General features: G+C 33.4%; 3 protein-coding genes across 4 annotated transcripts in view; 2 read left to right on the top strand and 1 right to left on the bottom strand.

Moving 5' to 3' along the window:
• The window catches only part of LOC115449670 (myosin light chain kinase, smooth muscle), a 41,380-nt gene extending 30,338 nt beyond the window's left edge, over positions 1–11,042 (top strand). The window contains exons 5-8 of one of the 2 annotated variants that reach the window (XM_030177547.2): positions 4,972–5,113; positions 6,049–6,248; positions 6,452–6,604; positions 7,756–9,263. In XM_030177547.2, the coding sequence (XP_030033407.2) occupies positions 4,972–5,113; positions 6,049–6,248; positions 6,452–6,604; positions 7,756–8,923 (1,663 nt within the window). In that variant the 3' untranslated portion in view covers positions 8,924–9,263. Of the gene's footprint in view, positions 1–4,971; positions 5,114–6,048; positions 6,249–6,451; positions 6,605–7,755; positions 9,264–9,754 lie in introns of those variants that run through there. The other variant, XM_037447709.1, reaches the window with a different exon arrangement.
• A 1,923-nt stretch (positions 11,043–12,965) lies between these two features.
• Positions 12,966–16,326, bottom strand: LOC115449683 (40S ribosomal protein S16). Its single transcript, XM_030177558.2, has 5 exons — positions 16,241–16,326; positions 16,084–16,128; positions 15,442–15,573; positions 13,597–13,711; positions 12,966–13,205 (listed from the first exon to the last, which is right to left on the bottom strand). The coding sequence occupies exons 1-5, from the start codon at positions 16,256–16,258 to the stop codon at positions 13,060–13,062; spliced, it is 456 nt and encodes a 151-aa protein (XP_030033418.1). The 5' UTR covers positions 16,259–16,326; the 3' UTR covers positions 12,966–13,059.
• Positions 16,327–16,658: 332 nt separating this feature from the next.
• Positions 16,659–22,216, top strand: part of LOC115449671 — a 39,433-nt gene continuing 33,875 nt past the window's right edge. Inside the window, exon 1 of the mRNA XM_030177548.2 lies at positions 16,659–16,930. The gene's annotated coding sequence lies outside the window, so the exon portion shown is untranslated. The remainder of the gene's footprint in view (positions 16,931–22,216) is intronic.

Genomic DNA, 22,216 nt, shown 5'->3' on the forward strand with positions numbered 1-22,216 from the left:
AAGTCATAGATAATATTAAATATCTTTAATAAAAACTAACATTGATATATTGTGCTAAACAATTAATAATCTTACTTCTTATGGTCCATTGCCAAGAGAGGTCATTAATTATGAATATTTGATTTGCAAACTAATTGAGAGACAACGACCTTGCACTAATTACTTTACTAATTTTGTACAGGTGTGTATTTGTCTAGATAAATGCTAATTGTTTTTCATAATGCCTCCGCTTTACTATATTCATAGCGTTGGCAAGTAGACGAAAGGCTGATATTCTTTTAATCTCAAAAACAAAAAATGTTATATGGTATCTTTTTTCTAGTGTATTTTAAGTTCCATAGTTTATTTATATGTTTGATACTTGATGATTAGTGACAGATATTTATTGCATTATTTAAATAACGAAATATAATAGGTATAACATTAAAAATTAAAAACGATAGTTGGTATAGGTACTAATTTCAAATAAGAATGTTTTCAAAAACCAAATCGCAAAAACTGAGAACATTACATAACGTTCTCAACAAAAACGGTTTTACAACAACATAAAACATTTTTTCATCACGGAAACAATCGTATCGTAAACGTTACGTGTCGTACGCCGTCCAAGATGGCGTCGCGCCAACTATGCGCCGTAATATCTGACGCCTGATGCCTGACGCCACGCTTGATTTTATATTAGATACGTTGCGCCCGTCGCCATTTACGGGGGGCACTTGACTTTGACGCTTTTAATGCTTGTATGCGTCACTGGACGTGGGAAGCTAAATGCAGACATTATTCATGCCGATATCGGTTTGTAATAGAGCGATGAGTCCGTGCAATTAAGACTTAGATGTCTTCGAATATGACGGATTAATCGTGGCCTTATTTGTACAAATCTTTTAGAAAGGGCGTGGAGTAGCTAAATATATGTCATAAAAATATTTTATTATGAGACGAAAAAATCATTGGAGTTACATTGGATATAGGTAGAAACGTCTCTTGATGGTTGTCAAAATTATACCGGATGTTTCTGCTAATTCCAGTATCGGAAAATTTCGGCGTCATTTAGAAACGATTAATTCACATTATTAGTTGCTTGACCAAGAACTTGTATCCAGAACTTCACGGTTCACAGCCCGTATTTGCAGCCACAACACTAATTAAGTGAAATTAATTTTAATTTTTACATTTAGAAATTTATACTTCAGTTTTTATTGTCTATGATACGCAATAAATATAGTGTTGTTACAAACACTACGACTAGTTCGTCGATCCGTTCTATAATCTGCTTCACGTTACTGACGTGTTTCCCTCTCTGTATCGCTATAACGTCTACATCGCCTGCCCGAAGTCAATCAACTTATTCCCAGACTCCTGTCCCTTGGAACACGACCAAACAGGTTTACGTCAATCCTTTGTTCGCCTGTTCATTATAAAATATAGTAATGTAGAGAATTTTAATATGATCTATTAATGAAATCACAGCTGTCTGAAATTATTTTATTACTGTAATGTCGTAACGTTAGTTGATTTAATAAGGTAGGTAATCTGCTAATTTAATATCTGCCAAATCTGAAGATTTCGATTTTTTTTATGAAAAAAACCATAATTTGTAATATTTTGGTAATAACTATAAAAGGCAAAATCAATAAATTCAACCATCCCTATTATTATAATGCAATAACTTCATAATTTATAGTAATAATTTACTTCTATTAGGTTCTTATTACCTACGAGTTTAATGACTTGAGTATTATCGTGTAATTTTTTTATAATGGTAAACAACCACTAAAGTCATAACCATTCATTCACTCATTCTTATGTTCATCGTAAGTAGGTAAACATAACGCGTCATACAATGTCGCCTGTTGCGGTTAGGACAACCCCGATAACAAAACCACCTCATGGTCACTGGTTAACTGTACATTTCGTGTTACTTTCCCAAATGATAGGTGAATATTTACATCGTTCTTATGAGTCACTACAACTTCACTTACTTTCACCTTTTTGACACATCTTAATACTTTACGGTTGTAATTTGCATGGCATTAATGCGATCAGTTAGGTGAATACTTTCTGAAAGCCTATATTTAGTAATAGGTAGGCTAGATTTAGATCTTCCTTGCGTAGTGCTATAAACACCTATTTAAAAGTAATAAAAAATAAATTAAAATAAATAGTTTATTTAGTGCATTATTTGTGTCCAGATAATTTAGTTTATGGATGTACAAATATCTGTGAGATTCGTGTGTCTATGGAAGTCAAAAAGTTTTATTTAGTCTGTGGTATCAAGACAACGTAGTCGTTTTAATATCAAAAAGTATTATATATGTACTAATTCTTATCATTATCTATCAAAAAAGCCCACCCAAAGATTACCAAGAAATAAATAGTAATTAATATGCTTAATATGTTACGTGTCACATCTTGTTCAATTGCTAAAATAATTAGTACAAAACATAGTCAAACAAGACGTAGAACAAATGTAATTTATTTTTGTAACATGCGATTATGCCAACAGATGGCGTTTACTACTTTGTTTGTTTAGGAAACACATCTGTTCCCCCACAGCTAAGATAATGAACAATAAGAGGTAACATGTGCAACCTTTTTAAAGTTTCTCCAATTACATCTCCTCTAGTTTATATCATGCAAATTTAGTACAAATATATTAACGCCGCAGACGCCAATATCGTCGACTTTAGTGCTTACGTCAATGTATTTTTCATGAATACAAAATAAACATTAGAATATCAGTTAGTGTAATAAATTGAGAAAACCAAATCCATATGACGTCACTTGGCCGTAAAAAATAGCAAAATACTATGAACACCGCTACCGTTGACGCAGAATTTTCATTCAAACGTTCTAAATTTAAATTTTAACGAAAACAAACATGGCGTTTCGTGAGATGAAGTAAACAAACAAAGAAATTACTCATCACGTCTAAATTGACGGAAAAATCCCGTGGCTCAAACATTTTGCGGAACGTATCGAAATACGTTTCACGGCCATGCCAATAAAATCTTTTTAAAAAATCCCAGAATTTCGTCGGATACTAGAGAAATGGGTCAAGGTTGAGTCGAATGTTTTGTAAACTTGATGTGGCAATTTGTCTCAGAGATAAATTTATACGAACAAAACAACACATAAAACATTTATTTTATATATAAAATTTAAACTGTTATTGCACAAAATTTTATAATGTTTAAAATAAATATTATGTCTGATTTATTCATTTTCACACTTCCTCGTTGATATTGAATTACCAGATTTGCGAGTGCAACGTAAATAACGATTAAAGCCACTGTAAATTCCATTTATTACTTTTAGGTAAACATCATTTTGTGTCCCAAACACGGTCGGATCATTTGTTATTTACGAAATTTCAAGCGACATATAATTTATTACTCAAAATCTTAACTCATTAACGTTTTCATAGTATATTTTATGTATTGTCAACATTGTCTTAATATAAATAAGAATCTGAAGATCATCTACCATTGCTACAATTATAAATGAGTGAAATTGGGTACTGATTTCAGTTAGATAAAACCAATTTAGTCAAAGTTTCTAAACTTATTCCGACTACAAAATATAATATCCCTACTATTCATTAGCAGTTGCAATCATTTTATCTAGTTTAAACCTTTATAAGTGAAAGAAATCAAAGCCATCCGACATGACATTTACGTCTGTTTGCATCGCAGGTACTGAAGCTGCCATTGTACCTATACCGCGAGCGACTCGAACTTTTGTCTCAGTCAAAAACAAAGAACTATAAACTAGTTTCACAGTAAACCAAATAGCCTGTCCGATCGAACGTCGACCTTGTGAAACTCAGCGACTCCCGTATTGGTTTATTTTGGCGCCAAGTCGACGCTCGTGGATACTTATTTCGATATGTGACGATTTTTTGGCAACACAACGTTGCCGGCATGAACACGGAAAACGTTTTTTTTTTCTAAACATGCTCCAACTGACAGTTTTACGTAGGGTTACCAGGTGTTCGCGAGCTATTTTCAAGTACTGAAATTTTTAATAGATTTATAGCTTTGATGCCTGCGAAATTGTAATATCACCTTGAGTGTCTATTTCGCCTTCTATTCTCCTTCATTCTAATGTAGAAAAATATTTTGTGGTTTTATTTTAATCTGCACTTTTAATATTATGAATCTTAAAGTTTTTGAGAAAAACTTTAACTTTGTATATTCGTTACATATTTCCATTCACAACTAAATACTTCTAGCTATAAGGATAAGGATTAATATGGATTATTAAAAAAATCTAGGTTTCTTAAGTAAAGACCACACTTATTGAAATTTAATCACATCTCTAAACATTGGCCAATATATTTCCAAAATAATTAATGATAACAACTAATTGGTATTTACATGTGTCTCGTGAACAACTCTGGTTGCTGGCAGACAGCCAGCGAATCTACAGTTACATCATTGTTTTGTCCATATATTATTACCACAACAACAACTGAAGAAATCATAAGGTTTTTCCTGTGTCAGTAAAATATTAAAAAAAAACTGTGTATATTACACATATATCAGAGAAATTATAACTCCTTTCTTTCATAAATTATTTTATGGTAGTACTACGATCTAAATTTGCGTTTAGAGATACATGGATCCTACAAGAGTATAACCACTATCCTTATATTAAAGATTTTATCAAGATACCGAAAGAATATAGATATTAAGAAGAATAGTATGTAATTTTGTAAGGATAAAAATATGCTCACGGATGTTTTTGTTATTGTGGTTCATTTTGCGTATAACAATCCATTTATGGAGACCATGGATGCATTACTTAGGTTAAATGACACGTGGTTTTATTTATAACCCATTCTTACTACACAAATAACCACAAACGCATCACACGAGGTTATTTTTAAATTTGCATTTTCATTTCCAGAGCATGTTTGAAAACAAACTTTGCAGGCACTATTATAAAGTCCTCTTTCCTTGTTTCCAGGATAACAGGTGGGGAACTGTTCGAGCGAGTCATTGATGAAGACTTCGTGCTTACGGAACGAGCCTGCACAGTGTTCATGCGTCAAATATGCGAGGGGATAGAGTTTGTTCACCGGCAGAATATTTTGCATCTTGACATGAAGGTAAATTCATATTGTATACATACGTGACAATATCTATTATAATAAAGACAAAATGTCAATTATAGGCGTAGCCTAGGCATATGTTAGGAATTTAAACACCACCTCCAGATACAAAGTTTGTTCAATTAATAATTGATTGGTTTTACACGATTTTAAGTGTGACAATCTGCTCGTTATTTTACCAAAATGAATATGAATGTAATTTCATTTATATTTTCTTTGTGTTATTTTTTTGATCTATCTCTTGATGCTAAAACTTTGCTACGTCTGTGAGATCAATTACTAATAACCGCAGGGTTCGTACCTGATAGTATGATCCTTAATACAAGGTTTAGAAGGTTAGAATGGATGTAAATTAATGATTCTAACTGTGTATAAGATATTCGGTATAGACTTTATTTCAACTAGATACCTACTTACAAGTAGATTTTGAGCCAAATCCATGGAACAGATTTTTTACAAATACCTATGTTTTACGCCATGCCATCATGAGGAATTCTACTTCGTCCGGTCCAACAAATGTTTAGTTAACAAATGATAACAATGTTAGGATTCAAAACCCGCGTGCCTCCATCTTGGTCCTCGTCCAAATCGTAAATCAAAATGGCGGACAGGCATGCGCGGGAGTTTTATGATTGTCTTGTCGGCGGGACGATTGTTTATTTGACCGGCGATCGGTTGCTCTGTCCGTTGTTTATTTTTAAGGAGTTAAAATTACGAAAGTGATCATACGCGTAACGTTTAACATCCGCAAGACATGGCTTGAACGCTTAAAACACGCAAAAATTAAAACTACCTTCATTTAAAACTTCCATGTGCATAAACAATATGTTTTTTAATTAAATTATTCCATCATTGTTATTTCTATCTTGTCTTAAATGCTTCCATATTTCCTTCCATTAAATAAACGTATTCATGATTCGTCTCTTTCACAGCCTGAGAACATTCTATGCCTCACAAAGTCAGGCAACCGGATAAAGATCATAGACTTCGGTCTGGCTAGGTTCTACATCCCAGAGAAGAAGCTGCAAGTACTCTTCGGCACTCCAGAGTTCGTCGCTCCAGAAGTGGTGAACTTCGACCAGATTGGCTATGGAACTGATATGTGGTCCGTCGGAGTTATATGTTACGTGCTGTAAGTTTAACATCTTAGTTTTATCAATAATATTTTGACCACACCATAATTATTGTAAAGATTTCAAATTATACTGTACTTAATGTACCATAAAAAGTTATTAGATTAAATGTAATTATTTCTATTGTAAATCCACGTAGCAGACCACGAGATGAGGTGCCCTTCAAAGGCGGAACAAATGAACATTATCCATCTCTTTCTAGCTTATCCGGTCTGTCACCGTTCATGGGCGAGACAGATATAGAAACCATGGCCAACGTCACCGTCGCCAAATACGACTTCGACGATGAAGCATTCAACGAGATATCAGAAGATGCTAAAGACTTCATACAGAAACTGCTCGTGAAAGACAAAGAGTAAGTTCAGTTTTGTTCTTTTTTAGGCTAAATCTGTCTGTAGACGTGATGCATTTTGTAAACTAGACATTTATGTCGTTATGTAGTTAGATTACATCTAAGACTCGGATTATTATAATTGAGTTATTTCTTGACATGACATTACATACGACAAATAAATTCAAAATGCAAATTGGTGTTATGCCAAATAGTAAAATCGAAATATAGATTTCAATAACCTTGATCCCAAATATTCTAAAGTACTATTTATAAGGAAATTGTTTACTATAATGCGATGCAAAATAAAAGATAAATTCAACTCGACAAAGCGCATCACGTCACCTCATATTTAAAAATGGCAGAATCCTGCGTCCATTGTATGATATCCCCTGAGAATATTAAAGATTTTCTATCCAAAGCTTTTCTTTGTTGCAATATGCATGAATACCGTGTTTTACTTTAGTTTTTATAAGTTGATCTTAATGAAAGTATTGTGCTACTTATAGGAATTTAAAATGTCTTTACGAATTGCTTATTTTCTTTATTTGAACGTAAAAATGGTCCCAAAGAAGAAGTATTAAAACAAGTAAACTACGTATCTACTTTGTTTTTATTAAAACGGGTCGCGTTGTTAGATTATAAAGTTTTATAACCGCGTTAAGAAGACAAAGTTAATACAAGTGATATAACTTCTTATAAATTAGAAGAGTGCATTCCCAGTTTAGTGCCTGCTATGGAATGTTGAAATTTCGGATCTTCAAAAGCTGCTGAAGCCAGTCTGTTGTTTAAGACCCTTTGTTACTTTTTTTGCTATCCAACACTGACTATCCAGTAACTAACAAAGCATTGCACGATACTGTAGTATAAATTAGAATTGATGTGCTAACCATTATGTTAATATTAAGTTTGTCTTAAACCGTAGTGAGTAGAAACGTAGTTTTAACAATAGACCATCTTACTTTGATCCTTAAGAATGTCGCATCTTAGGTGGTGTCTAATTGTTGTATTTCCATCATTCATATAACGAAAGCACCAAAACATTCAAGCCACCACTTAAGTTGTAACCATCCTCACTTCACAATCTGTCTCCTTCTTCCATCACATTCACATCCGTAAACAGATGGCATAACCATTGGTGTTGGGAAGATAGTAACAAGGGGTCTTTGCCGCAGGTCACGACCGAGCGCGACGGAGTGCCTGCGACACAAGTGGTTGGTGAAACGAAGCCCGGTAAAAGCGGAGCCCCAGCCGCGGCCGGAGCCCTCGCCCAAACACGAACTGGACGTCGCTAAAGACAACCTCAGGCTTTTTGTCGAACGGTGGAGCGAACACCCTAACTCGCCTTACGTCTTTGATAACCAGGCACATGAAATCACATGTCTCGCGAATTGCGAAAGATCATCTATAGGTGGATGCTCACCCTCCCCGCGTAGCTCACTAAGCAGTTCTCCTGACATAGTTTTTGGTGAAGATGATTTAGAGCCACCTCCGTTGAGAGACAATACTTTCCTAGGTCCTAGTACAAGATATAATCCGGTAGAAAGACGCGCCTCAGACAGCTCTTGCTTCTTGCACAAAAAACACGATGTTTTAGTAAGAAAGAACTTAGCGGAGGAAATTAAAAAACTGTCTGATCATTTATTTATGTTATCAACAATGAACACTGATTTAACGAATAATAACAGTATGAAAGAAGTGGACAAAAACGTGACAGAGACGAAGGAAATCACTGAAGAAAAATTACCTAATGGCTTCAAGAAGGAAACCAAATCGACTACAACAAAAACTATGGTAAACGGAGACGCGTCGAAAAAAGAGAAAAAACTCTTCACATCAAAGTCAACAACAAAAATATCTACGTCATTCTTAACCGACAGGGAAGCAGAGAAACCTATGACCAGCAAAATGCCATGGGTGAAATCAACGCGATCTAAAAGAATAACCACAACGAGTAGGGACGTTCCTGAGCAGCCCGTTGAAGTACGCAATACATTTTTCCAAGAGTTTGATAAAAGACGGGAAAAAATTGACAAACTAGTAAACGGTACCGAAAACGGTAGGCAGTTACCATACAGAAGAGGAGATGTAAATAATGCGCACAGAACTAAAGATCTCTTACTACATCTGTTGGAGAAATGGGGCGAAACAGAAGAAGTAGAAGCAGAGAGAACGGCCGGAGGCACCTCTAATGGCGGCCGACATAAATCGATATCCTTAGATCGGTCACCTTCAAATCAACTCGCACAAAATTCCATATCAAGTCTCCACGCATTTTTCCAACGACAGACATCAGACGAGAAAACACAAAGAAAGAAAACTGAAGTGACGAACTTAAAGTGATTTTTACATAAGCAAAGACGAACAGGGTTTCAGTGCCATGACATGACACTTTATGTTACCAAAGTAACGGAGATTAAAGGAAACGAAGGCAGAAAAATGACATTTTTATGAATCTAGTCTAATTCAAAATTCTTCATGTTTTTTTCGGAATGCAAGACTGAAATGAAATGGATGTCGTCAACACATTGTCAATAGCAATAATTTTTGTATTTTTTGTATGTAAATAAGACCATTAAAATCTTAGGAGACAATAACATTTGTTCCTTAATTGTACTTATAACTTATATGTAATTTATTGTTAAAATACGTATGTTGTTAAAAATATAAGGCTTTATTAAAATCTGTCGTTTCATTATTCATATTTTACTTTAAAAAATATGTTTAATATTAAATTATGTATCTTCATAATTTACAATTAAAAAACTAAAAATATTTATTTCATAATCCTTAGACCATTTCATAGCCATTGACATAAAATATTTACAATATGCGAAATATCAGGTATCCACATATTCCATTTAATATAATATTTTTTAAGCGTAGAAATAAAATTTGCGTGGCAACTCCAACTATAAACGGAAAAACATTTGGCATTGTTTTTAAATGCAATGCGGCATTGGACAGATGCCACTTTCGTTCCCGCGCTGTACTTTTTTCTTAGCTTAATTACAGCGCTTTGATATATCAAGGTTAAATTCAGTCGTTTATTTGGATCGAGAATAGGTATTTTGGAATACAAATATTCAGTTTATATTCAACTCCTTGAACTTAAACCAAATATTGTATCGGTACTGTGTAAATTATTGTAACTAATATTAAATCTTACTTCAGTGAGCGCCTATCAGCGTCAGCAAGTCTCAGACATCCGTGGCTGATCCAATCCGCCCTTTGTACGGAACTTCACGTGACCAAAACCAAACTCAAGAGATATGTCATCAAGAAGCGGTGGGCGAAGGCAGTCTCAGCCGTTATTGCTCTCAAACGGATGGGCGCTAAGTTTGAAGATGTCCACGAAGAAGCTTCCAGTAAAAATGGAGAATAAATGTAACTTCATTTTACTATTCTTGCCGCTAGATGGCACTTAATTAAATATGATTTTTTGATATGAGTTAAAACCGTTACAACGAAAGTATTGTAGTAACGTTCTTAGTTATTTTTAAATTATTCCTTTTATTTCTTTTCTTTGAATAATCAATATTTCTTCAAGTAAAGGTGTAATTACACAAACTTTAAAACTGTATATTTCCATTGTAAGACTATTATGTTTCCAATAATTTTACTTGATACAATTAGATCATTGGCTAGTTAAAAATGCAATAGTTTTTGCTAGAAAAAGGCTTTGCAGGATATTCCAAAAAATAGTATTTTACAAGAGGCTATTATTTTAAAAGTTATATTTATTTTCGGACAGTATAAAAGGTTACACATTTATTAATTATTTCGCAAATTGTGAAGTCCCTTATACTTGCTAACTATGAGCAATTATCAATTAAAAAGATTTACAGTAATATTGTCATTAGATACTTAAAAATATTCTACATTATCATTATTATTTGAAGCAATTTTCAAAACACCACTATACAAAACATACAATATTAATACTAAAAATGTTTCACGTAGTAAATAAAATGTGCGCAATGGTGCCAAAATACAAGTGCCTGTAACCTTTAATAATTATGACTAACTTAGCAAAATAAATATAATAGCATTAACTTTATAATCTCAGAAGATCTGTATATCAGGATATTGAGGTTTAAATGAAAGACATTAACGGCTAATTTTAGTTAGTAAGTTTGTTGCGCTAATAAACGCTAGAGATGAGTGTAATAATATTAGTATGTTTAAATAATCTCACCAATGTAGATGTAAGGAAAATGAATTCCCTGAAAATTCAGTCCACTCTATATTTTGCTAGATCTACATAAATTGGGAAATATTAGTATTGAATATAACAATGCTGCCATAACAATAAAGCTGAAGTTAATTACTCTTGTATAATTTTAACATGTAGTTTTGTTATAGCTTTTTTTTCATTATTACATTATATTCATTCTTCACATCAGTCCGACTCCATCGGCAATCGAAATCATTGTTAGTGTAAAGACAAAATATTTCCAAATGTAAAATTATTCACGAAAATTAAACATAGGCTTGATAGCAGTAAGAGTCGTCTGTTATAAATTTTTAGGTAATTCTTTGTAATTAACATATCAAGTAATTGGATTTAGAAAAAATCTGGACAACTGCATTTAATTCTCTAATTAAAATAAAGACATTGTGAATGAAATTTTATTTGAAATAAAAATTACCTATGTTGTAGCACGAAGTTTTATTTTATTACCTAATTATTTTAACTTCAAAATCTGTAAAATGTTAACAATATTGTTTAATTGATATCAGTAAAATCTAAAATCTATATTCTATACTATTATATAAAGCTGAAGAGTTTGTTTGTTTGTTTGTTTGAACGCGCTAATCTCAGGAACTACCGGTCCAAACTGAAAAATTCTTTTTGCGTTGGATAGCCCTATGTTCGTGGAGTGCTATAGGCTATATATCATCACGCTATACCCAATAGGAGCGGAGCAGTAATGCCTAATCTCAGGAAGTGCCGGTCCGAACTGAAAAATTCTTTTTGCGTTGGATAGCCCTTTGTTCGTGGAGTGCTATAGGCTATATATCATCACGCTATACCCAATAGGAGCGGAGCAGTAATGGCTTATCTCAGGAACTACCGGTTCGAACTGAAAAAATATTTTTGTGTTGGATAGCCCTTTGTTCCTGGAGTGCTATAGGTTATATATCGTCACGCTATGACTAATAGGAGCGAAGCAGTAATGAAACATGATGCAAAAACGGGGACAATTTATTAGTTTTGAGAGCTTCTGTTGCGTGCGCTGCGTAAACGGTTAAAGTTATGCAACAATAATGTATGACGGGATTGTCCCTCTTAAAAAGTTCTACAAAAATATATCATAAAACAAAGTCCCTCGCTGCATCGGTCTGCCCGAACGTGTTAAACTCAAAAACTAACCAACGTATTAGGATAAAATTTGGTATGGAGACAGTTTGAGACCCTGGGAAGAACACAGGCTTCCGGGAAAATATATAGCGTGACTTTTATAACGGAAAACTTTAGCCTGAAAAACTTTATAACGCGGGCGGAGCCGCGGGCAAAAGCTAGTATTTTATATATGCAAAAAGTTGTTAAACTTACTGGCTCTGCCACCACGTGTACATGAGACACGTCTTGTTTTATAAGGTCACATTTTTGCACCCAAAATTGTGTAGTCCGGCGGACCAAAAAGGAATAAGTAAACAGTTCAGACCTTTTACGAATCGACAACTATAATTTTTTTTGGTTTAAATCATTTTTATCACATTTAGGTAAACTTATATTTGCTTATACTTACACCATGCCTCGGTGGCGTAGCTGTACTGCATGCGCGGTACGACAGCGCTGAGGTCCTGGGTTCGAATCCCGGGTCGGGCAGTGATATTTGGGTATATATCGCGTAGAAAACGTAATATCAGCCCGGAGTCTGGAATTTCTACCCGATATGATAGGCTCGCCCCCTATCACATCATGGGACAGAATACACTTGGCGAAAAGTGGATGCCCTGGTTGCGATCTGCATATTTCTTCGGGGATAAATGCGTGATGTGTGTATGTATATTTCACACCTCAATGTATCAATTCACTTCGCCAATATTATCCACATGCTTCACCAACCACGTAATCTTTTGAAAACTGGTTTCCGCAGAGCATAGTATAAGTAGTTAGGCGGCCTGATTAGCAAATTAATATCTCAAATAAAATTGGGGGTACGCGAGTGACGCTATTTTTTAGGCCTTTGCTTTCTCTCACCCATTGCCTAGAGGCGACAAAATCTTTGTTCCAATTCGGGTGACAAGAATCCGTTACGCCACTAGGTTTCCGTGAATTAAGTTTTGCTCTTTATTAATAATTAATTATTTAATTTAATTTGGTCATGACGAGCTTGTGCATTGGTTCGAATCAGTTCAAAATGAAACAATTAAATATTTTTTTTACTTTTTATTCTTAAAAACACCGAATGATATCGCAACGACTGTAAAAACCGAGGCGATACCACCCGACGCTTGTAGACAGAGGCTTAACGGTAAGATTTCTGGTATCTGGCGCGGGCGCCCGGACCGCCGAACTTCTTGGGCTCGCAACGACGAGGATCCGCAACCAGCAAACTCCTGTCGTATTGGACGAGGATGTCCTTGATCTCCTTCTTTGAAGCCTCGTCTACATCTGTACAATAAAACAAATTTGGAAATAAGCTCTCAGATTTTGTTGGCAATCATTAAATTTTAAAATACAATATTATAATGCCTACATACAAATTTAATTTAAATATTTCAAACAACATGCCATATTTTGTTATATAAAAAATGTTGTGTACACTTCAAACAAGCATGGCACTGAACAACACATGCCGTTTGGTAATGTCACCTTTTATCTCCCTTCCTCGAAATGACCGAGTCACATGATCGCAACACGGCTTTGGAAAGAAAGGGTCACATGTGTGAAAAAAACATTATAAATATAATTTTAAGCATATAATTGTGTAAGCTGAAGTAGACCCAGACAACAGCTACATAAAAATCATATTCGATGTTACAAATCTATACTAATAACTTACATTTCTGGTAGAAGGCAATCAGGGCCTTGGAGATGGCTTGTCTGATGGCGTAAACTTGTGCAACATGACCACCACCCTTGACTGTCACCCTAATGTCAACACCTGAGAACTTTTCCTGGAAACAAACAGATAACTTTACATTACTAGTTCGTAAATATATATAATGTCGGAATATATGGACTGAACGATCAGATAATTTGTTCACTTCACATCCAAGGATGCTCAGGTTCGGAATAAGTGTTGCTCATCATTAGAACCATGCTATTTAGTGCTACTCAAGATATAGAAATGTTAGAGAAAGCAATTAATAATGATTTTTTATGTTTACGCGAATGTTAGACTTAAAATAAACTATTTTACGAATTTTATCGCGGTTTTAATATTTTACCCTTCTCACGACGTTTCGAAGACTTTGCAGCCTTCATGGTCAGTCCCCCGGTGGCCATCCGTAATCCAAATCCGTAAAAAAGTTTAATTTAAAAGCAATAAATGTTAGGTTAGTTCAAACAACTAAGGGCTGATTTTTTAATTAGATAAAACTTATTCATAGTATGAAGTGCAACACCAATAAATGAATATATAAAGTTGTCAATTTCTTGCATTTCTATTTTTAGTCAGTTTAACTATTATCTCACAATTCAAAATCAGCCCTAAAACAAAATGTTAATGGCACACTTTAGTAAAACAATAAAAACTAAAACATTTCTTTAAATAAAAAGGGTTAGTATTGTAAAAAGCTCTAGATTCACATGCATAGACTAGAAAAATTAAAAACATGTTTCTACAACAAACATGAGCATACTTCAAGTGAACTAAAACTAATGAAATTAAAAACCATGACCCTAGATTAATAATGCATGTAACAGCAAGTAGTTAATATATTATATTAATTATACGAAGTAAACAATTATGTCTATGATTTATTAGTTTTTTGAACATAAAGATGTTTAAATTAAAAAAGATTTAAATAAACAATGTAACATACACTATGAACTCTTTTATTAGACTTTCGTGCCACACACAAACTTCTACAACTCATGTAAGCAAGGATCAGCATTGGTACGCATTTTATGACAACAAGCGGTGAAGCTCAGCGAGTCTCATGGAACACTAATCTGTCTTTATCCCGCAACAAAATTAATTGAATAGAAGTATCAGGAGAGTAGTTGGAATATTAATTTTCCACTTCCCACCATGGCAAAGAGACAAAATAATGAGCTACGGAATCATTTTAACCTCAGGTTTAGTGATGTTTACAAAAGTCAGTTGTGAAACAACAGAGATAAAAAAATTATGAAAGGCATTCATATGAACTGCTACAATTTTCTTGCAATAGGCATGGCAAAAACACTAGAAAACTTATGACCACATTAAAATTTAAAGGTCACAAACTACAAATACCATCTTTTGTATGATGCATAATGTTTCTATAAACATTCAATATAATATGCAACAAGTATCAAATAAAGCTGTGGCATGCAAATGTTACGAAAAACTTGTCAGTCTAGCACAATTTATACTTCACGTATACAGCCAGCAATGTCACATTATTGTTTAAATGAATTCCCTTAAAATTTAAATTACTTGTGGAAACTTGTAAATGGCCTTCTTATTCTTATTTTTTGTTACTATTGTACATGCTGGCTGTAAGTTTTCCCAATAAACTAAATAATACAAAACAAAATAAAAAATAAGCAAAACAGTAACACAACAAACTTGTGGCCAGTCAAAGGTATGGGTCAGCTGTGCTAACAAACTACTTGAAGATTGTTAATGATTTTGTTATGAAAATTATTATATATATATAGATTTAGGCAACAATAAAGTAATGATAGCCAGGCATACCTTGCCGAGCAGGAGGATAGGTTCCTGCAGTTTGTACTGCAGCAGACGGGGCTCCACCAGGTCGAGCGGGCGACCGTTGACTCGCAGCACTCCATGGCCACGCTTGCAGTACGCTACTGCTGTGGCGGTTTTCTACAAAATAAATAGTGATTATTGCACATAACTTGTTTTCCAAACATTATTTTGGAACTAAAACAGACTGTAGTAGTCCTGTGATAAATGAATTAATTCTTTATAATTTCAAGAAATAAGTTATGAGGAAGATAACCGTCTTTTTCTCACAGATTCATGTTGGGAAGTGTCATGTAAAGTTAGGTTATGTACTAGATACTGCAAAATGTAAACAGTTTATGCTTATATTTCGATAAAAAATTTAATTACTTGCAAATGCAGTTTAGTTAAAACCATTCTCAAAAGGATTGCTTAAAACATTATTTGTACAACATAAACCTCGCACTCATTTTTGAAGCGACGGTTGTAAAAATTACGATAACAATCAAGGGTAGAAAAGTAACATGTTTTACATGAATTTAATTAAACAATTAAATTAGCAAAGGATTTTAAGGACTAAGTGACAATAAAATATATTAAAAAAATCACACTTTCAGTAATCACTAAACACGTGGAAGCAACAATACTAACCTTGCGTCCGAAAACTTGGACGGCTTGTATGGGTTCACGTCTTGCCTGAAATAATCGAAAAAACGTATAAATGATCTAAAAATACACTGTTTTTCAATATGATAAATTATATTTGAACAAGTTAGAACAAAATGTTCAGGAGAAAAACGCAACGCACCTCCGGCACGGCAGCCATTTTGACAGAGAAAGAATGAATGACCGAAAAAACCACAGAACTTTATTTCAGAGAATAGAGCAAGAGGTATAGAACGAATGACAATTTGATGATAGTTAAAAGTGTGTTTTTAATTATTATAAAAAAATTGTTTACGTGCATAATTTTAAAATGTCAATATGTGTATGAAGATAAATTGTTACTTTATTTATTTAAAATTATACTTCATAAAACCACTATTTGTAAGCGTCATCTAGTGGCGAATAGCAGCACCCTACAATTGTGATTTTATAGAGAAACTAATAAATGGCAGTGTAGCTAATATTAATACCAATATTTGCTAATAGGGTGCGCTTTTTTATACAGGAAAATAATTACGCGGTGACTCAACTCGGATACACCAAGCCACACCAAACGGGCTGGCGAGTCTTGCGACTACCGTGTTTTGTATTCGATAAACGTAAACGTCAGAGGTGAGACGTGCGGAATGTGCTACAATAGTGCTCGGATAGTTCGCAAAGCGCCGCGAAAAACTTGACATTCCCGCGCTGGTGAATATTACTTGAAAACAGTGAGAACCGGTGTTTTTGAAATGTATATACGAGAGAAAATTATGAATTATTGACGTAATGTACATAACTTGTGATGTTTAGTGTTGTGACTTTTAATTTCTAAATATACAGAGAATTGAAGGTAAGTTGTCAAAACTTAAAGCGCGTAATAATAAATACCACGTTGTAAGTAGATACTAAATACTTATGGTTTAAAATTTGCAAACAAATATTGTAATTTTGAATAAAATAGTGAACAATTGATTGCTATGTAAACTAGTTTAAGTACTTCTAAATTCTTCAATACCTACAGCGTATATATAAGAAATTAGGATTCAAAGACGATTTATTGTCTGAATTGGTTTTTGTTAAAACTATTAAGTACCTATGTTTTGTACGCTAAAATTTGACTTAATATTTACTAAATGTTAATGTTAATATGTAATTTATTTAACGAAGGTATAGTTTTATGTAATAATTATAATTAGAATCATTTTAAAATTAAATACTTACTTTTTGTAAAAATAAATAGGTAAGTTCATACCCACTTTAAATGTAATTATTTTAATCAAATTAAGATAGTGACATAGGTAACAAATATTTAAAATTGTCCAAATAATTACTCATTACATTATTATAAAACTGGAAAGATTAATTTGGTACTCATTACTAATTAAATATTTGTGTTATTATAATAATATTTTCCTTGAAATAATACGTTTAATTCTAATAAATTATAATGAATGTAAATTCCCACTAATCCAGGGGAGTATCCAGACTAAGTTATTTCATATCCTATTCTGCATAATAAAATATTTATTACGGAAAAGATTAAAGCTAATTTGAACTCTAGTATTTTTAGAAAGTATAATCCCATCACCAAAAGATTTTTTACTTTTCTTAACTTCCTAATTCAAAATGCGCGCCTGCGTACAATTACACGAGCAGTAAAATCTTTAGTTATATTTTTTACCGTAGACTTTTTATTAAAGCACGCGTAGACACGCTAAGTAAAAAACAAATGATTCATCCAAAATACGTTCATTCGAGAGCGACACTTGTTCTACAAACAGGATAGTAGGTAAAGGGAATTTGTGCGTCATGACGTAAGCATGTGGTAAAACCGACCTTAAGGCACTTTTAAGTCGTAAAATATAGTTTGTTATTCGGAAATCTTACTTTTGGTGTTAGTGTTATGCCGCTAAGTTACCGGCATGGTAGGGCGCCCATGGTACGTTTGAACAGTGTACACAAACGTATCTTGAATTATTTATAAAATATGGATTACCTACAGTTGAGCAATGAACATGCTTTAAGCATACGTTTCATCAGTGTACAGTGTATGCAAACCTATCTTGAAATATTTATATAATATAGATTACCTACAGTATTAAGGAATGAACATGCTTTAATCATATTCAATCCGATATTGATGGTGCTTGTCCCGACAAAACTGCGCCCTAAAAGTATTTTTAGAAGCTATCTACTCGAAATTTATAGAACATAATAAAGAAAAATTATCATATTTGTAGAATATTATGTTATGTTAGCTTTGGTAATTCCAAATTTCTCTTAATGCTTATTTTTGTCATTCATTTCATAATAAAAATGCCATCAATACTGTTGTTTCCGTGCATCACCTGAGCTACACGTCATTTTAATTTACAACTAAAACTAGTATAATTAATAGATACTTTAATAAAAAATATTTTGTTAGGTTAAAATTAAAAAAAAATTAATATTGATTTTTTTTATAAATTATTCGTAAATCTTTGTATATTCCCGCCGAAAATATATTGAACGAATATTCAAGGCCATTTACTCGAGTGAGGTTCTCAGTTGCTATATTTGTTCCTAATATGGGTTCCTAAATATAATATTATGACCTATCTATCAAGTATAAATACCTACTATACGCATACATCAAAAATAGCAGCGTGCGATCAGACACGTAGCTCTTTGCCTGTGCCGTCATTAAATCATAAAACAAAATACAAGAAAAGAACATAAATTGTTAAAAGCCGATTATTCTTGTAAATCATACTTGCATTTAGACTCTACAAATTTAAGGGCCAAGTACCGACTTAATTATCATTACTCTGTTAGTTATGCGACTGACATAATCGGATTAGTTTGGTCTATTTGATGACCTTAAACTTCGCTGTCTTTTACAGTATCCACTTAATTATTACTAAAAATATTTCTTATCTCTATATTATAGATACATACTTCGAATGTAAAACAGGAATAGCAATAAAAATAAATGAATGTTTCACAATGTCTACATAAACTATTTCAAATAATTTCAGACCAAAGTAAAAATAGTCAATTTAAAATTTATTAAAATCTTGCCAAGCAGTCACAAATATCCTTTTCATTTCATTTATTTTCTGTGAATTTCCATGGTGGTAATTTTCAATACATAAACTCTAAAAACAAGGTAAAAACATTAGGTAGGTGATTGGCAAAAAAGTCGTACTTACTAATAACATACGTAGTCTACTAAAGTGTGGCGCTTGTTTTTATATGGTAAAGTTAAGTTTTTAACTGGGGGACCGTTGCGTGACCGACTGCCCGGGCCGGCTTCCTGTGGCGCATCGTGAACCGGGCTGCCATAATCCATTTAGGGCCTAATCTAGGTCTTAGAATATGGTGTCAGTTTATTGTACTAAGCAGAGCGTTGACATCAATTTGTAAGAGATTTAACCGTTCTTCTCTGCATTTGAACTGGGGCTCTTGCGAATGCACAAAATAGGCGGAGATCTAACACGACGAAAACACCTACATATCTAGACTTAAGTATAACTTCATCATCATCATCATCAGCCATATTAAATCCACTGATAAATACAGGCTTCCCCTAAAGATTTCCTGACAAAAACAGTTTTCATCCAGCGTGTTCCTACGACCTTATCAAGACTTCTAAATACGGCAGCCAACAATTCTTATCAACCTCACTTAAAATTAAACACAATTATTATATTAACTAAATAAGTAATATAACATGGAATTTGCTGTCGGAAAACAGTGTCTAACAAACAGATAACGCAGTAAATGGATGTCCAGCGCAATAACAACTCACCGACAATAGGCTGGATGGTGGACAAGGAAAATAATTGACAGCTTACATCACAATTATATTCAATTTGATTTATGCATTATTTATAGTGAATATGGAACTGGAGTTGACATGTTTTCGACGAAACAATATAGCAACATTTAGTAGAATTAATATTTAAACTTCTAAAGTAATTCAACATATTCCTATTTTAGTATTTGAAACATAATGTTATAATTCAATTTCCATTAATTTTAATCATCAAATAAATATGGAAACCAATTCCATCACTCGTTTTAAGTCGTTCGATGCGAAAGTCGTACTAAATTATCTCCTATCGTTTATTATAAATGAGCAACTACAAAGCTCCGTCTACTCGTTTCAGTTTACTTAGTTGTTTATAGAATACCTTCAGCCGTTATAGTTATCGCTACTTATGGTTATGAGATCCCCATTGCTAGGCCTCGTTTTTTAAAACAATTGCTGATTGACGATACAAATAAGCAACTTTACTGATAGCGCCACGCCAATGGTCTATAAATGGTTACAACACACTTCTGTGAATTACAAAGTACTTCATGGCACTCCATTACGATTTACAGTCTACACCCAGATGGAATTTAAACTGGAATGCTGTTGCTTTCCATAGCAAATACTCTTGCATCTGCTTATTGCTTAGCTGCAGATACGGACAAAAAGTGTTTAACATACCCAGACACTAGTCCTGCAAATCAAAATACAACTGTACTTGTATATTGCTCGATTGGAGAAACAGACAAATGAATTTTGCCTACCTAAATCATCTCGCATACGTGTAGGATATAAGACTGAATCTTCCTAAAATTATACCCCCCAAAAAAACGGAATGTCCTGCTCAAGCCAAGAGAGGTGAGGCTTTAAGTACATACGAGAGACCATCTACCTAGTTGCCAAGTCCTACATTATCTAGATCAAATCTCTTACGAGGTTTAATCACTAAATCTGCTTACCTAATTGCTCTAACTCTGTTACTGTTTAAGCCATTAGCCATTAAGAACTAGAAGCCTTCAATAATGGCTTCTTAGGTACGATAGACTGGAATCCTTGCATTCGCACTAGTTAGATTTCACGTAATATCATTAGTAATGCAGTACGTTACCCTGAAGCCGTAACAATGCAGTATTATCTACTTCACCTCGATGCTATAATTTAAATACTGTGATGCAAAGGATTTAGGTCTTTAGATAAAGTTAGCTGTTGTTCCATTTTTATGTAATCGAATTATTAGACGGGCATGAAGCTTATCCATTAATAGACGCTAGTAATAGAAATAAATGTACGGATTAGGTATTAATAATAAATTTCCTCGAAATATTATTTTCTAAATTTAATTTTTATTTGTCCATTGGTAATCTTTAATTTTACGGCTGAATAGATTTCATGAATCGTCCATTTCTAGATAGAGGACTTCTCAAAAAATATTCTAGACTATATTTCTTACCGAAAGATATATCTGTGAGCAATAACTACGTAATGCTGTAATAAAAATTGGACATAAGAATGATGTCCAAAATGAACCCAAAGTCGTGATTTAGGACACTGGTGCACAGTCAGTGAAGATTTCGATAAGATAAACACTTTTCGAACTATTTGTAAGTGTTCTGATAAGAGTGTAGCATTCGGTAGGTTCCAGCATTTTTACATGATTGAGTATTTGGCATATTTTACGTATTTCAAATGTCAATCAGAAATCATTAGCACCGATATTTGAATTACGTAAAAGATGCTATGATATTTATATAGTTGTATACTTTCTGTAAGTTGTCCGAACATATAAATATTATCACCAAGGCATTGCTTATCAATTAAAATTTAAAAAAAAATTGACACAACTGGAAAATTCCCACCAAAATATTCGTTTTGTTGAGGTTTCGGAGCAAGTACGGAGTAATTTACCTTTTAGAATTTGGAGTGCATTTTCTAAACAATAATAATTTTGTGATGCCATTTTATTACAACTTTTTAGATATATTATAGTCAACAGTTATAGTCATTTTCCTTTCTTTGACAAATCTTTAACTTCAAGCATTAAGAATCCGTAGAACTTCAAACAAATGACTTAGCTAATAAAATTTTACTATCCAATAACTTAAGCTGAGTGTTCGAGCAATTGATTCAGTTAATATCTACAGAGATAGTGGTAAGTCGGCTCAGTGTCCACTAAGTACCGGGAGAACTTAATGTAACGAGAGTGTGTTTACGGTAGATTGGTACGATATTTAGTTGGAGAAACGTACCCTTGCTTATATTTCAATAGTCAATTGCGACATTTCTTATTGAGTTTTTGGTGTTACAGGTGTTTTTGTAAAACAGTTTATAATTTAATCTCTA

This window comes from Manduca sexta, chromosome 7 (assembly GCF_014839805.1).
Source record: "Manduca sexta isolate Smith_Timp_Sample1 chromosome 7, JHU_Msex_v1.0, whole genome shotgun sequence".
NCBI lineage: Eukaryota > Metazoa > Arthropoda > Insecta > Lepidoptera > Sphingidae > Manduca > Manduca sexta.